General features: G+C 45.6%; 1 protein-coding gene across 1 annotated transcript in view; it reads left to right on the forward strand.

Annotated features, from left to right (window-relative positions):
- ADAMTSL3 (ADAMTS like 3) overlaps positions 1-18,119 on the forward strand; it is a 366,454-nt gene that overhangs the window by 183,662 nt on the left and 164,673 nt on the right. The window contains exon 5 of the mRNA XM_033920055.1: positions 1,751-1,796. Within this exon, the coding sequence (XP_033775946.1) occupies positions 1,751-1,796 (46 nt within the window). The remainder of the gene's footprint in view (positions 1-1,750; positions 1,797-18,119) is intronic.

Genomic DNA, 18,119 nt, shown 5'->3' on the forward strand with positions numbered 1-18,119 from the left:
TTTCGTACAGGTGGAGGGGGGGGGGGGTCAAAAAATGATGGGCTCCGGGTATCACATATGCTAGGTATGCCACTGCATATTAGAAAAGAAATATAAAGTTAGAAGGGAAAAGATTCCGTACAAACGTAAGGAAGTTCTTCTTCACCCAGAGAGTGGTAGAAATATGGACGCTCTTCCGGAGGCTGTTATAGGGGAAAACACCCTCCAGGGATTCAAGAAAAGGTTAGATAAGTTCCTACTGGAACAGAACATAAGCAGGTAAGGCTAGACTCAAATAGGGCATTGGTCTTTGACCTAAGGGCCGCCATGTGAGCAGGCTGCTGGGCATGATGGACCACTGGTCCGACCCGGCAGCGGCAAATCTTATGTTCTTATGAGAGAGGAAAGTGCAGGTCTGTCAGAGTTGAAAACCCTTTCTTTGCTCAGTAGCGTAATGTGAAAGAGCCATATCGGAGCCCTTTTAAGTGGTGACCTATGAGAATGCATCTCCACATAGTTAAGTCTTTAATTGGGCCTTAAATTTCACAAGGGGTGTTTCCCTCTGAGGTATGTAGGAAGGGATTCCAGAAAGTCAGCCCTGTAACACTGAATAAGGTGGTTCTCATAGAATCAAATGCAACTTGCCTGAGAGATGGAATCATAAGTTGAATTTGAGAGGACATTCTGAGTGCGTGAGATGGTATATAAGGAATTATCAAATGAGATATCTAAAGGTTGGCCACTGTAATAAATCTTATGTACCAAAGTCAAAATTTTAAAAGTGATTCTGTGAGCAATTGGAACTTTGTGTGTCTAAGTGCTTTGAAAATACGCCTCATTGAGACTGCCTAAGTAAAGGAGACACATTGCCATATTTCCTAGAACTGGGAAGTAATTTAATGACTGTATATTGCATTAGGTCTTTACAGATGAGGCACCACAAAGGCACACTGTTACAGAATTATCCTTTTATTTATTTATATATTCAATTTTTTATACCATTCTCCCAGGAGAGCTCAGAACGGTTTACATGTATTTTTTCAGATACTCAAGCATTTTTCCCTGTCTGTCCTGGCGGGCTCACAATCTTATCTAATGTACCTGGGGCAAAGGGGGATTAAGTGACTTGCCCAGAGTTACAAGGAGTAGCGTGGATTTGAACCCACAACCTCAGGGTGCTGAGGCTATAGCTTTAACCACTGCACCACTCTAGAAACCAAAATGTAGCAAAAGTGAGCCAAATATAGGACAGTCAAGCCGTTGTGACATCACTGATGAGGTTGTGTCTTAGGCATTGGTGGAATGAGGCATTATGACATCACAATACCAGCTCTGGTTATCAGAGGCTGAAACTTTTCACGCTATTTATTTATTCAGTTTTCTATACCATTCTCCCAGGGGAGCTTAGAATGATTTACATGAATTTATTCTGGTACTCAAGCATTTTTCCCTGTCTGTCCTGGTGGGCTCACAATCTTATGTAATGTACCTGGGACAATGGGGGGATTGGGTGACTTGCCCAGGGTCACAAGGAGCAGTGTGGGTTTGAACCCACAACCTCAGGGTGCTGAGGCTGTAGCTTTAACCACTACATCACACGCTCCCCACTCTCTACCACAGAGTTCTGCCGCTACTTTTAAGGTTTGTATATAATAAAATGAAGGAAAAAACCCCCACTTGATTTTGAAAACATGTTCTTTTTTCCACATATTTCTAAAATAAGTTTTCTTTCTCTTCCCCCCCCCCTCCCTATCATATCATCTCCTTACAGGAGCTGCGAAGGGCGGAACATTCGGTACAAGACATGTGGCAACAATGTGAGTGTTTCTCATAAATCTGCATCTTTTTCTTTCTTCTCCATCCAGGCAAATAGAAATTGAAATAGAAATAGAACACACAAGTATATTAAGCTGAAGGAATTCCACGTATGTTTCAGATCTAATGGAACATTTCTATATTTTCCTTCCACTCTTGATTTCCGCTTTCTTTTGTATTATTTGATCCTTGATGTAATTGATAACATCACAGACTTGAATTTACACTTCCTGAGTGCGCTCTGGTATCTTTGTCATAGCTGCCAATTGGTGAATCAGAGTGTTTTATATCCATGAGAAAGGAACTGTGCTTTGGAGGGATCTTACAATCAGTAAATAAACTGACTGCCCTTGGTATGGGCCCTAAAGTTTTGGACTGGGTCAGGAACTGGTTAAGTGGAAGGAGACAGAGGGTAGTGGTAAATGGAGATTGCTCTGAGGAAAGGGATGTTACCAGTGTTGTGCCTCAAGGTTTGGTTCTTGGCCTTGTTTTTAACATTTTTGTAAGCGATATTGCTGAAGGGCTGACAGGTAAGGTTTGCCTCTTTGCAGATGATACCAAAATTTGCAATAGAGTCGACACCCTTGATGTGGAAACCATGAGGAAGGACCTTGCAAAGTTTGAGGAATGGTCTGAAATTTGGCAGCTAAGATTTAATGCTAAAAAAATGCAAGGTCGTGCATTTGGGCTGCAGAAACCCAAGGAAATGGTATAGTTTAGGGGGTGAAGAACTTTTGTGCACGAAAGAGGAGCGGGCCATAGATGTGATAGTATGTGATGGTCTTAAAGTGGACAAACAGGTCGAAAAGGCAACGGTGAAGCTAGAAGGGTGCTTGAGTGTATAGGGAGAGGTATGGGCTAGCAGGAAAGAGGAGGGAGGTATTGATGTCCCTGTATAAGATACTGGTGAGACCTCCTTTAGAATATTGTGTACCATTCTGGAGGCCGCACCTTCAAAAAGATATAAAAAGGATGGAGTCAATCCAGAGGAAGGCTACTAAAATGGTTGGTGGTCTTCATCGTAAGACGTATTTGGACTGACTTAAAGATTTCAATTTGTATACTTTGGAGGAAAGGCAGGAGAGGGGAGCTATGATAGAGACGTTTAAATATCTATGTGGCATAAATACATACGCATGAAGTGAGTCTCTTTCAGTTGAAAGGAAACTCTAGAGCAGGGGTGTCAAAGTCCCTCCTCGAGGGCCGCAATCCAGTCGGGTTTTCAGGATTTCCCCAATGAATATGCATGAGATCTATTTGCATGCACTGCTTTCAATACATATTCATTGGGGAAATCCTGAAAACCCGACTGGATTGCGGCCCTCGAGGAGGGACTTTGACACCCCTGCTCTAGAGTGAGAGGGCATAGAATGAGGTTACGAGGTGATAGGCTCAGGAGTAATCTAAGGAAATACTTTTTTTACAGAAAGGTTGATCGATGCATGGAATAGTCTCCCGGTAGAGGTGGTGGAGAGAAAGACTGTATCTGAATTCAAGAAAGCATAGGACAGGCACACGGGATCTCGCAGGGAGTGGAGGAGATAGTGGATGCTGCAGATGGGTAGACTGGATGGGCCATTTGGCTTTTATCTTCTGTGTTTCTATGTAACTCATTTTCAGCAAAATTAAGCCAGCAATTTTTGGGTTTTTCAAGCATCTTCTGCAGTCTTTTACTGCATTACAAGAAGGTGAAGTCTTCTCCATAGGAAGGCATTCCTGTAATATTTGTAAAAAGAGACCATGGGCATGAAATTTAATTAGGCAGGAGAACGGGAAAACTCTCTCTCGTAACTAGTTGCATGTGTTACACCTTTTTGTGCTCCAACATGATGTCGGTCCATTCTAGCTTTGCAGCATGAACTCAGTTTTGTACCTCAGTGGTGCTGCTCTGCTGTTGCCAAGTGCGTTATCACCCTGGGCATTTGAGAAGACACGCAGGGTTTATTTTCTTTAAATCCCCCCATGCCCAAAAATGCTCCTCCCTCTCCCCTCACCGCTGCCAGTGTCAGTGACCCCCCCCCCCCACCATGTTAGGTAGGCCTTAATCACTCATACGCTCATTTCTGTGCCCTTATAAAAGTGGCAGTAAGCAAAAAAATGAGCCATCCTTAAAAGTACTGTGTCCAATACTGGTCGCGTACCTTAAGAAGGACATGGCGATACTCGAGAGGGTCCAGAGGAGAGCAACAAGGATGATAAAGGGTATGGAGAACCTTTCATATGCTGAAAGGTTGGACAAGCTGAGGCTCTTTACCCTCGAAAAGCGGAGACTGAGAGGGGACATGATAGAGGACCTGATAGAGACTTATAAAATCATGAGAGGCATAGAGAAGGCGGAGAGGGACAGATTCTTTAGACTAGCAGGGACAACAAAAACAAGAGGTCATTCAGAAAAACTGAGAGGAGACAGATTCAAAATGAATGCAAGGAAGTTCTTCTTCACTAAGCGGTTGGTGGACACCTGGAACGCACTTCCAGGAGAGGTGATAGGACAGAGTACAACACTGGGGTTCACAAAGGGACTGGATGACTTTCTGGAGGCGAAGGGGATTGCAGGGTACAGATAGAGGGTTACTTACAGGACATTAGGCGAATAGGTATGAACGTTTTAGGTTAGAAGCACTTACAGGCCATGGGCCTGGGAGGCCACCGTGGGAGCGGACTGCCGGGCACGATGGACCCCTGGTCTGACCCGACAGGGGAAATGCTTATGTTCATAACAATAAATAAACATAAGATCAACCTTGCGCCCATTTCAACCAATTCCCAAATTTCAGCATCGCAGCAGCAAAAACAACACGCAGTTCTATAAAAGTGCCAAAGTAAAAACGGAAATAGTGCACTCACTTCTTAAAATTTCTGTGGTCCTATGATTGGCTTCCTTTTTTTTTTTTTTTTTTAACTATAAAGCATATAGAGACAGATATAGAGACCTCAATATGTATAATCTGGGAGAAAAGGGATATAATAGAGACATTTAATTATCCAAAAACCCAAAAAATGTTACTCACCAGAGGCTTTGGATTATTGGATATTTTTCTGTTACTACTTAATATTTTCTTGAGAGACATTTTAAATATCTTTGTTGCATTAATGTACAAAAGGGGAGTCTTTTTCAAATGAAAGAAAACCAGAATGAGAGGGCATAGGATGAAGTTAAGAGGAGATAGGCTCAGGAGTAATCTAAGGAAATACTTTTTTACAGAAAGGGTGGTGGATACATGGAACAGTCTCCTGGTAGAGGTGGTAGAGACAGAGACTGTGTCTGAATTCAAGAAAGAGTAGGATAGGTATGTGGGATCTCTTAGGAAGAGGAGGAGTTAATGGATGCTGCCCATGGTCTTTATCTGCCGCTTGTTTCTATGTTTCTATAAAAATGTTATTTAACCAGCCAATAGCCATTTCTAACTAGTTAAATAGTGCTGAATATCAGGGGTTAAAATCCCTTCCTCTCCCTTGGAAATCCAAAGTGCTTATCCCATGCTTCCTTTAATTAATCTCTATCACCTCCACTGGGAGGCCATTCTACCCATCCAGCATCTTTGTCATAAATGAATTGAGGGGAATAGGATGAAGGTGAAAGTGGACAGACAAAGGAGTAATGGTGCTGAATGGGTGGAAAAGGAATAGAGTACTCCTTGGTCTGTCCCCTTTCACCTATTCCCCTCACTTCAGAATTTCTTTTTGGTTGAAAGATGCTCATCCTGTGCATATAGGCCAATGAGGTTTTTCTTGTATAAATTTCTCTGATTTATGTTGAATTTCTCATGCTTTCATTGGTTCCCATGACTTGGTTATTTCTGTCACCTTCCATTCTGGGGGGGGGGGGGAGGTAAAGGGGGTGATAGGGGGGATATATATTGGGATCTGTCTTTATCCATACACTTAATGATGAAGACCACTAACTACTTTAGCAGCTGTCCATTGGACCAACTCCATCCTGTTTATATATTTTAGAAGATGTTTCCAGAATTGTATATAGTACTCTAAATGGTACCTGAGACTTATAAAGAGGCACCATCAATCAATTTTTCTAGCTTGGCCATTCCTCTCTTAATCACCCAAGCATCCTTCTAGATTTTGCTGTTACCTTTTTCTACAAGTACCACAAAAAATATCTACCATTTTAATGTGTATGTCATTTTGTCTACTGTACTTTTTTTTTTTTTTTGCTATACAGGGTGCAGGTTTTACTGTTCTTTTCATTTCAGTGTATTGTGCTTTCATCTTCCTTGATCATATACTTAAGTGTCAGTGCAGCAGGAACTTCATTCATTTCAGGACCATGGTCAGCAGTTACTGTACTTCCTGTCACACACTTGTAATTAATCCTGCAGAAGGGAAGTAAATAGATAATGTGGTGACACATGAAGAATCTTAGGAATTGCAATGCATTTCTATGTGTATGAAGACCTCCTCATTCTGTTTGTTTGGGCAAGGCATTCTGGGCAGGACTCAGCTTTGCAGGGAATCTTTTTCAAGCAAATTATGAATGTTGATCCGTGGGTCCAAACCTAGAATAAAAACTAAGTAACCATCAAAAATTTATTTTATAGCAACTCATATATTTGGGGGAGGGGATCATCGGAAACCCTTGCAGTAATACTTCACTGTTTCGTACAGAAAAACTGATCTTGAATCGTCATCGATCCGTTTAGTTATTTAATTTATTTAAACGGTATCTTTTTCTTATTTTCTTATCTTAAAACTTAGTTTACATCCCTTATCTTTTCAGTTAGATCACTGTTGGCCGGAGAACTCTTGCTGACATGTTTCGCCTATTCAGTCTTTTTCAAGGCTGTCCCTTGCAATATTTAGAAGTAAGCATTTATATTATTCATTGAGCTGACATAGACGTCCATGCCTAAAGTTAGGTATGTAAAAAGAAACATGATGGTAGATAAAGGCCAATCTGCCCATCCAATCTGCCCATCCACAGTAACCATTATCTCTTCTTCTCTCTAAGAGATCTAATCTAATGCTTGGCTTTGTATACCGAGACTTCAATCGAGGAAAGCTCGCCTCGGTTTACAATAGTTAGTTTAGGCAATAAGAACTATAGAGAAGGAGATATCAAAGAGAATTAGTTACCAAAATGCTTAGTGAACAGGATAGTTTTCAAAGACTTACGAAAAAAGGGAAAGAGTGGAAGATTGTTCCAAAGTTGTGGGAACTTGAAGGTCAAAGGTTGAGCAAAAATCTTGACTCCTTTGATACCTTTGCTAGAAGGACAAGATAGTTTGAATTGTTGGCCACCCCTTGCAAAAAAGAATCTATAAAGATTCCAAAATAAAGGAACTAGGGGAGTGAAAATACCATGAAGAATTTTAAAGATGACACAGGCACACGTGCCTATCCCAGGCTTTCTTGAATTCAGACACAGTCCCTGTCTCCACCAGAACTCTCTACTAATAATTGCATGAACAACTGCTAATATAGAATTCGTTTTTGGCACACATCATCCCGGTGCCTAATTCTCGTAAACCTAAAATAAAGTGCTCCCCTTAAAAGTTATACTTGTAACCATTTGTGTATCAGCACTTATTTATCTAAGCTATATGGAAAACAGCTGGATTCCGCAACCCTCCTTATAAATTTTTCCTCTGCCTCTGATCTGCCCTCAATCTGATATATCAATTGTGGCCATTCAGCCACTAGAAAGACCAGAATTTATGCTCTCCGCAGGGGGGAAGAGGGTGGGAATTTTTATTTTTTTTATTTTAACACTTGTAGAGTCAGATTTTTAGTTCTGGGCCAAAAATATCACATCTAAAAGAAACAGCTAAATCACTGTTTCTGTGAAAAACTCCCCTGAGGAGCCATTAGGTTTTCATTTCTTTAATGCTCTCTGTTGCTTTCCTGTACCTACTAGGGTATTATGTCTATGTAAATCAGAGTTGAAGTTTCAAGTTTATCATAATTTGATACACTGCTCGTAAGCAATATGTTCCTGATCCTGTGCAACAGGAATATAGCACGAACAGTGGAAAAATAGTCTTTGACTACTACCGTATTTTCGCGGATATAACGCGCACCATTGTAAAACGCGCACCGGGGTATAGCGCGCAGAAATCACGATGATATGTACAAAAACTTTTCTATACCGCGCTCAGGCATATAACGCGCATGCTGCCCGACTCTCCTTTCGCCCGCCCTGACTTTCCGTGCGCTGTCCCGACTCTCCGTTCACCCCCCTGACTTCCGTGCACTGTCCTCCCTTGAAGTCCTGTCCCCCCTTGAAGGTCTGTCCCCATCCTGAAAGCCTGATGCCCCCCCCGATGTCCGATACATCCCCCCCCCCGGCAGGACCACTCGCACCCTCACCCCGAAGGACCGCTGACTCCCCAACAATATCGGGCCAGGAGGGAGCCCAAACCCTCCTGGCCACGGCGACCCCCTAACCCCACCCCGCACTACATTACGGGCAGGAGGGATCCCAGGCCCTCCTGCCCTCGACGCAAACCCCCCCCCCCCAACGCCCGCCCCCCCCAAGAACCTCCGCCCGTCCCCCAGCCGACCCGCGACCCCCCTGGCCGACCCCCACGACACCCCCACCCACCTTCCCCGTACCTTTGTGTAGTTGGGCCAGAAGGGAGCCCAAACCCTCCTGGCCACGGCGACCCCCTAACCCCACCCCGCACTACATTACGGGCAGGAGGGATCCCAGGCCCTCCTGCCCTCGACGCAAACCCCCCTCCCCCCCAGCCGACCCGCGACCCCCCTGGCCGACCCCCACGACCCCCCCACCCCCCTTCCCCGTACCTTTGGAAGTTGGCCGGACAGACGGGAGCCAAACCCGCCTGTCCGGCAGGCAGCCAACGAAGGAATGAGGCCGGATTGGCCCATCCGTCCTAAAGCTCCGCCTACTGGTGGGGCCTAAGGCGCGTGGGCCAATCAGAATAGGCCCTGGAGCCTTAGGTCCCACCTGGGGGCGCGGCCTGAGACACATGGTCGGGTTTGGCCCATGTGCCTCAGGCCGCGCCCCCAGGTGGGACCTAAGGCTCCAGGGCCTATTCTGATTGGCCCACGCGCCTTAGGCCCCACCAGTAGGCGGAGCTTTAGGACGGATGGGCCAATCCGGCCTCATTCCTTCGTTGGCTGCCTGCCGGACAGGCGGGTTTGGCTCCCGTCTGTCCGGCCAACTTCCAAAGGTACGGGGAAGGGGGGTGGGGGGGTCGTGGGGGTCGGCCAGGGGGGTCGCGGGTCGGCTGGGGGGGAGGGGGGTTTGCATCGAGGGCAGGAGGGCCTGGGATCCCTCCTGCCCGTAATGTAGTGCGGGGTGGGGTTAGGGGGTCGCCGTGGCCAGGAGGGTTTGGGCTCCCTTCTGGCCCAACTACACAAAGGTACGGGGAAGGCGGGTGGGGGTGTCGTGGGGGTCGGCCAGGGGGGTCGCGGGTCGGCTGGGGGACGGGCGGAGGTTCTTGGGGGGGGGGCGGTCGCTGGGGGGAGGGGGTTTGCGTCGAGGGCAGGAGGGCCTGGGATCCCTCCTGCCCGTAATGTAGTGCGGGGTGGGGTTAGGGGGTCGCCGTGGCCAGGAGGGTTTGGGCTCCCTCCTGGCCCGATATTGTTGGGGAGTCGGCGGTCCTTCGGGGTGAGGGTGCGAGTGGTCCTGCCGGGGGGGGGATGTATCGGACGTCAGGGAGTCGGCTGGGCAAGAGGGCTTGGGCTCCCTCTTGCTCCGATCGTGGATGCGGGTGCGGGTGGGAGCGCGTGCGAGCGGTCGTTCGGGGTGGGGGTGCGAGCGGTCCTGCTGGGGGGGTGAATCGGGCGTCGGGCGGGGTGGGAACTATGTTTAAAAACTTTTGTATACCGCGCTCAGGCATATAACGCGCGAGGGGTATGCGCGGTACGTAAAATCACGTATAACGCGCGCGTTATATCCGCGAAAATACGGTACTACTTATCACTTAAATATTGCTGAAGGATGTACGTAGCGCTGTACATTTTGACATTTAGAGACGGTCCCTGCTCGGAAGAGCTTACAGTCTAACTTGGACAAACAGACACGACATACAGAGTTGGAGATGCAGAATCCAAGGTGGGAAGAGTTGGAGTCGAAAGCACTCGCAAAGAGGTAGGCTTTTAAACGAGCCTTGAACACTGCCAGAGACGGAGCCCACCTTAGGGATTCGGGCAGCTTGTTCCAAGCATATGGTGCAGCAAGGCAGATTTTATTTTTGGCACAATAAAAAGCACTTGTTATTTACTCCATCTGATCAAGTAAAACAGTGGCAGTGGCTCTTTACGTCATCTGAATGGGAAGGCCTGTACAGTCAGGACAGGGATACTGTAACAGTAGTATAGTTTGCTGACTGAAGAAAGAGGTTTTAACCTCTGAAAGCTAATTGAGAAATGTATTGGTCCAATAAAATGCCCCATGCCTCCTACCCAAATTCAAAATATAAATTGGCTGGTTTCCCAAGGCCCTGCCAGCTGAAGATCTCTTCCTCTAGGAAGGAAAGGGGGATTTGTTCAGAGATGTTTGGAGGTTGCACAGAAGAAAAAAAAAACTGAGCACTGGTATGGTAATCTTTGATGTTAATTTTGAATGTTAAAATAAAAGTAGTAAATAAGAAAATGGGTAAAGGGGGCAGGACAAGGTAAGGTGGGGCAGGGGACCCAGTGTATTTGTGTGCCTAAGGGCCCTCGAAGAATTAATCCTGCCCTGTGCCTAATAGATGACGTACCTACCTCCAGTTAAGTGCAATTAACATCGATTATGAGTTAATTGCCAATTATCGGCATTGATTTAAGTTAGGTCCCTAGATTGGCCGGGTGCTTAACGTTCAGCGTCATTTAAAGATTCGGAGCCGAAGCACCATTCTATTAAAGGATCCCATCCTTTCTGGAATAGTATTTGGCACAGATCCCACATCTAACTTTGGGATGCTATACTTGTGTCTGCTTTAAACAGGTGTGAATGCCGGTGCCTAACTTACTCCCCCCCTTTAACAAAACCGTAGCGTGTTTTTCAGCGCCGGCCATGGTGGTAAGAGCTCCGACGCTCCTAGAATCCCTAAGAGCGTTGGGGCTGTTACCGCCACGAGCGTCACTAAAAACCGCATTCCGTAAATTCATGTGCAATGTTTGGAATGCTCCTGACCATACCCTCTTTCAAATTTGTGCAATTAGGTGCCATGTTTTATAGAACGGTATGCAGTGAGCTGCGTGTGCAAAATTTTAAGACTGCGAATAGCTGGTTGTTAGCATCCAATTTTATCGATGTTTCCAAGTTCATTAGTAAGTTTATTTGCATATGCATCTCTGATGCACGCACAAAGTTAGGCGTGGAAATGTGAGTATGATGTATAGAATCCTGGGACATGTGACATAGATACATAAAAGATATGGGGCTGATATCCAGCCAGCAGGAAGCAACACGCAGAAGTACTACAGTTGGCGCTGACTCCAGATATCTCGTGCCGGACCATTTCCGGTGACCAACACTGTATATGCAGGGGGTTGTCCAGTGCTAACTTCACCGGTTAAGCAAATGTTCAGCCCCTGGCCAAACAAGCCAAAGATAGACCTGATAGAAACCTACAAGATCATGAAGGGCATAGAGAGAGTAGAGAAGGACAGATTCTTCAAACTTTAAGAACATAAAAGAACAAGAGGGCATTCGGAAAAGCTGAAAGGGGACAGATTCAAAACGAATGCTAGTAAGTTTTTCTTTACCCAGCGTGTTGTGGACATCTGGAATGCGCTTCCAGAGGGCGTAATAGGGCAGAGTACGGTACAGGGGTTCAAGAAAGGATTGGACAATTTCCTACTGGAAAAAGGGATAGAGGGGTATAAATAGAGGGCTACTGCACAGGTCCTAGACCTGTTGGGCCACCGCGTGGGCGGACTGCTGGGCACGATGGACCTCTGGTCTGACCCAGTGGAGGCATTTTTTATGTTTACGTTATGTTCTTATACAGTCCGATGTGCCGAATATTATTGGGTATAATCATGCCGGTATTAATAACTCTGCAACACCACCACAGAGCTCCGTGTATTTCAGTACACCTTGCAACTCCTTATGGCAACATCTCTATAGAAGCTCATGTAGAACGCTCTGAATTGACTCCCCAGTCATTGATGGCGGTATAGAAGCTCTCAATAAACATAATCATAATATAATGTGATATATTTCAGCACTGACAGCGAATATTCAGCAGAGATTGCCAGTTCTGCTGAATATATTTGTGTTTAGATGCCGAAAGGCTCGTTAACTGATCATCGACTGTTTCTGGCTGGTTAAATAGTTTTGAATATTAGGCCTATAGGGAACAGAGGGGCCCTTTTAATAAATAGTGCTAAAATGTGGCCAGTGCTATTACTTGGATGGGACTTTTCCGTGTGCTGAGGCCACTTGTAGCATGGCTCTAAAATGGCCACATTTTCCATTTCCTCTATTAAGAGCCACGCTCTCGTTTCCCCATTAGTGTGTGGCTCTAAAAGTTTCTACGCTAATCACTTGCCTGAGCCGATCACAAAACTATCACAGGACACCTGAGTGCACCCCACAGTAGTGCTTTTTAACTTGTGGTAAGAAGAGTGTGGCGTAGTGGTTAGAGCTACGGCCTCAGCACCCTGAGGTTGTCTGTTTAAATCCCGTGCTGCTCCTTGTGACTCCTGGACAATTCTCCAGTGCCCCAGGCACATTAGATAGATTGTGAGTCCACCGGGACAGACAGGGAAAATGCTTGAAGTGCCTGCGTGTAAACTGGTGTCAGGTCAACAGCACGCCGGGACAAAGGCGCGCGCCGCATAAAATTACTGTTTTTAGGGCTCCGACGGGGGGGCGTAGGGGGGAACTCCCCACTTTACTTAATAGAGATCGCGCCGCGTTGTGGAGGTGTTGTGGGGTGTTTGGGGGGTTGTAACCAGTGTTCCCTCTAAGCGGGCGGGTGTTGTGAGCAAACTTTTTTCACTGTGAGCTAAAAATATCGGGCGCCAGCAAGTTATGAGCCAAATAAATATGTTGCTTTCTACCACAGAACTTCCTTACGTTTGTATGGAATCTATCCCCTTTCAACTTTAGAGAGTGCCCTCTCGTTCTCCCTGCCTTAGCTACTAAGTCTATTCCCTTCAGTACCTTGAATGTTTCTATCATGTCCCCTCTCAATCTCCTCTGCTCAAGGGAGAAGAGGCCCAGTTTCTCTAATCTTTCGCTGTACGGCAACTCCTCCAGCCCCTTAACCATTTTAGTTGCTCTTCTCTGGATCCTTTCGAGTAGTACCGTGTCCTTCTTAAAGTACCAGTGCTGGACGCAGTACTCCAGGTGAGGGCGTACCATGGCCCGGTACAGCAGCATGATAACCTTCTCTGTCTCTTCAGTCCAGCATCTGCCCCTTCCATTCACTGTCTGTCTTTCCCTGCCATCTCTCCTCCTGCCCCCCCCCCACCCCCCAATTTGGTCTAGCATCCATCATCTTCCTTCTGTTCCCCTCATGGTCTGGCATCTCTATCCTTCCCTCCCCCCTGTGGTTTTTAGCATATCTCTCTTCTCATTTCCTCCACTCAGATCTGATCATTCTCTGCTCTCTCTTCCCTTTTCTTCTCTGGTCTTCCTTCTCTATTTTCTGCCTCCATCTAAATTAAATTCTTTCTTACTATTTAGTCCCGTTTCCCTCTTTTCACTGTGTCTACACACAGCTTGTCACCCCTTTCCCTCACCCCTCCATTATCTTACTATTTTCTTCCCCCTTTATTTATCTCCTCCTTCCATCCAGTATGTGTTCTTTCCCCACTTCCATTCAGCATCTGCTCTCCCTTCTCAACTGACATCCATCTGCCTTCTGCTCTCTCTCCCTTCTTCTCACTTCCATCATCTGTCCCCTTCTCTCTCTCTCTCATCTCCTCCATTCCATCATCTGCCCCTTCTCTCTCTCTCTCTCTCTCCCCCCCCCCCAACTTCCATCATCTGCCCCCCTTCCCCTCACCTTTGTGGGTCACTTTCTTTCCCCTGAGGGTGGCTCATGTCACAGGGGAAGCTTTGGCCGAGCAGAACCGCTTGATTGACAGTGGAACTTACTTGATTGATGTCGATGCTGGGGCCCGTTGCCGTTTGAAGGAAAAAAAAAAAAGGTGGAAAAAAGGAACCTGTAAAGGCGAGAGGAAGGGAAACCTCCAGGACAGCTGCTTTTTGCCCTCCTTCAGCGGCCCAAGAGTTCAGACCAGCAGCGGCAGCTCTGTATGCTTTTAACTTCGGCACAGAGCTGCCCCTAATCAATAGTTTAGCGCGGTTTCATGAGGCAGCCTCGGGGCCTTTGATAGCCGGCCCGCTTCGATGATGCGATGTGGGCCGGCCTAGCAAAGGCCCCGAGGCTGCCTTATGAAACCGCGCTAAACTATTGATTAGGGGCAGCTCTGTGCCGAAGTTAAAAGCATACACAGCTGCCGCTGCTGGTCTGGAGGTGCGGAGACAAGGCAGGAGGCAAACGCGGTGGAAGGCAGGAGTCCCGGCGAAGGCAGGAGTCCCGGCACAGCGACTGCAACAGGAAGTTGCAAGTCAGCTGACGCCGGCCTTTCGTTGCGGCGGGGACCGAATCCTTCGCGGACCGGCAAGATTTTGTTTGCGGACCGGCGGTTGAAGAACTGTGCTCTACACTGTGTGCGCTGTGACGAGAAACTTGTGCGCTGCGAGGTAATATTTTGTGCGTCAGCGCACCCCAGCGCAGCTTAGCGGGAACACTGGTTGTAACCCCCCACATTTTACTGAAAACTTCACTTTTTCCCTGTTTTTAGGGAAAAAGTTAAGTTTACAGTAAAATGTGAAGGGTTACAATCCCCCAAACCCCCCATAACGCTGGCGCGATCTCTATTAAATAAATTGGGAGGGCTTCCCAACAAACCCTCCCCCCCGTCGGAGCCCCTACAAACTGTAATTTTCTTCGGCGCGCGCCTCCGGCTTGCGCTCAGTTGTCGGCGCGCGCCTTTGTCTTTCGCGGGGTTGTCCATGAACCGTGTAAACTGCTTTGAGTGTGGTTGCATAGCTACAAAAAAGCAGTATACAAGTTCCAATCCCTTTCCCTTTTCACAGCTTAGAGTGAGTATCAGAAGAAGGTGTACTAGTGCTAAGAACTGGATTGTTTAATATTTGGGGCAAGCTAGCAGTGAATGTCATAACTCAGTCCACCACAGACATGGGACAGGTGCATAGGAGCTCTTAGAGAGAGGAGGAGATAGTGGTTGCTGTGGATGGGCAGACTGGATGGGCCATTTGGCCTTTATCTGCCATCGTGTTTCTATTACCATAAAGCTCTATGACCTCACAATGCAGGTGTGAAGAGTTTTAGCCTATAGGGAGAGGAGGAGACAGTGGATGCTGTGGATGGGCAGACTGGATGGGCCTTTTGACCTTTAGCTGCCATTGTGTTTCTATGTTTCATAACCTAATATGAATGTCATTTTAAAGAAATGAACATGGGTCATCTTACAGTAAAATTGGTTCCATCTGGTCTTCTAATAGAATTGTTGATGCGGATGTAGAAAAGCAAGTTTAACTTTTCTTCTGTATCATTCAGAAAATGAACTTGAAGTTTGGCCAGCACTTGGACGCCTCTGGATTTTTTTTTTTTTTAAATCTGGGTGGCCATCACAACACTGTTTAATTGTTTATTATTGTACGCAGATTAGTCATTACTTAACGAAACATTTTAAAGTGACTTGGAAAGTATCTGCTCAATAAGTTTTCACTTGTGTTGAGATTTTCAGACACTCTTAAGCCTTCTTGGTTTCAGGTTTCAAGTTTTTCATTTTAATGTACATGGAAATTTCTTTTAAGAAATGCCTTTGGGGCCCTATCCATAAAAGTTTATTTAGGCCAGAGAGAGGTTATGGGCTGGTGTGCCAGTGAATTATATGTTGTATAATATTCACTGCCTTTCTATAAGGATTTTTTTTTTTCTGGTCCTCGGTAATGCCCAATAGATGCTTGAAGGACACCTCCTCATATCACATCCCATATGACCCTGGTTTTCATTCCCAGTCCTGGATTTTTAGGATAATCATAATAAATACAGAAACAGAGAGAAATGAAAAGACTGTCCGATATTCAGTGCTATTTAATCAGCTGGCTCTCTCCGTTGACTATTTGCAGTTAGCGACTAGCCCAGTCACTGACTATGTCACATGACATAACTGATTAGTAGGTCCGGGAGACATCTATTCAACCAATGAGAGGATCTTTATGCATAAATAAATCAATAAGTTATGGCCTATCTTAAAGAACACAGTAACTACTACAGTATATGGCTTTGAAAAAACATTTTCAGTCTCGCTTCACAATACAATTTTCTCCCCTTTATGGGGAAATCCCCATAGGTAAGCGACTCGTTTTCTGGAATTCTTGGGTGTGCCATGATATATATTTCCTAAAAGACATACTTGTGGATAATCAGATTCACTCCTTTGAGTCTCTACAAAAACACTATGGCCTGGCGCCCACACAAGGGTATAGATATATGCAACTTAAATGTTGTTTAACCAAATCCTACTCCCATAGCCTCTCTTCATTGGTAGAGCAAGAACCAATGATTTATACAATGCTACTGGATGGCTCACATATACAGCATATTTTATCAAAATTTTATTATCTTACATTGTCTCATTACTCTGCCCCTATTTTCTTTCAATCTGTTTGGGAGGCTAAGCTCCAAGTTAAACCATCGCCTGCTGAATGGCTGCATTTTTGGCAACATAGTAATAAACCTGTACACTCAGCACCCATTCAACAAACATTATATTATATAAATCATAAGATTATATATATTGCTTTAAAGCCTCATAAAGTTTGTAAGAATGCTACTCAGCGCATTGTTGGAATTGCTTGCACACAGTGGGTACTTTGCAACCTGGACACGGGGGTGAAACAACGATCCAGAATGACGGCCATGGTGCTGAACTTCCAAAAAGGGAATTATGAAGGGATGAAACTCATGGTTGGGAAGAAGATTAAGAAGAGGATAGGTGCTGTAAAAATGCTAGAGCAAGCATGGTCCCTTTTTAAGGACACAGTCACAGAGGCGCAAAATCTATATATACTGCGTATCAACAATGGATCCAAGAGGAAAAAGAACAAAGAACTGGCGTGGCTCACTGTAGCGGTGAAAAAAGCGATCAGAGACAAGAAGATTTCTTTTAAAGTATGGAAAAGGTAAAAAACGAACAAAAACTGAAAAAAGCACAAGCAACATCAGCGCTGGTGCCATAAGGTGGTAAGAGGGGCCAAAATGGACTACAAGGAAAAAAATTACCAAGGAGGCAAAAAACTTCAAGCCTTTCTTTTGATTCATTAAGGGGAAATGACCCGCAAAGGAAGCGGTGGGGCCGTTGATCGACCATGAAATAACGGGAGTGCTAAAAGAGGACAAAGCCATTGCCGACAAACTGTGTTTACAGAAGAGGATATATGCAACATACCGGAAGCCGACAGGCTATACCTAGGAAACGAAGACAGGAAACTGACTGAATTGACGGTCAGTCTAGAAGAGGTATGCAGGCAGATTGACAGGCTTAAAAATGACAAATTCCTCTGGACTGGATGGCATCCATCTGAGGGTAATCAAGGAAATGAAAGGGGTTATAGCTGAACTGCTTCAACTAATAACCAATCTGTCAATCAAATTGGGAAAGATTCCGGGAGACTTGAAAGTGGCGAATGTTACGCCGATCTTCAAGAAAGGTTCGAGGGGAGATCCGGGAAACTATATGCCGGTGAGTCTGACCTCGGTATCGGGAAAGATGGTAGAGGCGCTGATAAAGGACTGCATCATTGACCACCTTGACGGACACAATTTGATTAGGACCAGCCAGCATGGCTTCAGCAAAGGAAGATCTTGCTTGATAAACTTGCTGCACTTCTTCAACGGAGTTAACAGGCAGATAGACAAAGGTGACCTAGTCAACATTGTATATCTGGATTTTCAGAAGGCGTTTGTCAAGGTCCCGCATGAATGACTACTTCGAAAAATTGCAAGCCATAGGATTGAGGGTGAAATACTCACATGAATCAAAAACTGGTTGGCGGATAGAAAACAGAGAGTGGGGGTAAATGGACAATACTCGAACTGGAAAAGCATCACAAGTGGAGTGCCGCAGGGTTCGGTGTTTGGGCCTGTGCTCTTCAACATATTTATACAACCTGGAAATTGGAACGACGAGCAAGGTGATTAAATTTGCAGACAATACGAAGTTATTCAGAGTAGTGAAGACGCAGGAGGATTGCGAAGACCTGCAACAGGACGTAAACATGCTCAAAAAATGGGCTGCGACATGGCAAATGAAGTTTAACGTGGATAAGTGTAAGGTGATGCATGTCGGTAACAAAAATCTTG

This window comes from Geotrypetes seraphini, chromosome 14, assembly GCF_902459505.1.
Source record: "Geotrypetes seraphini chromosome 14, aGeoSer1.1, whole genome shotgun sequence".
Taxonomy (NCBI): Eukaryota; Metazoa; Chordata; class Amphibia; order Gymnophiona; family Dermophiidae; genus Geotrypetes; species Geotrypetes seraphini.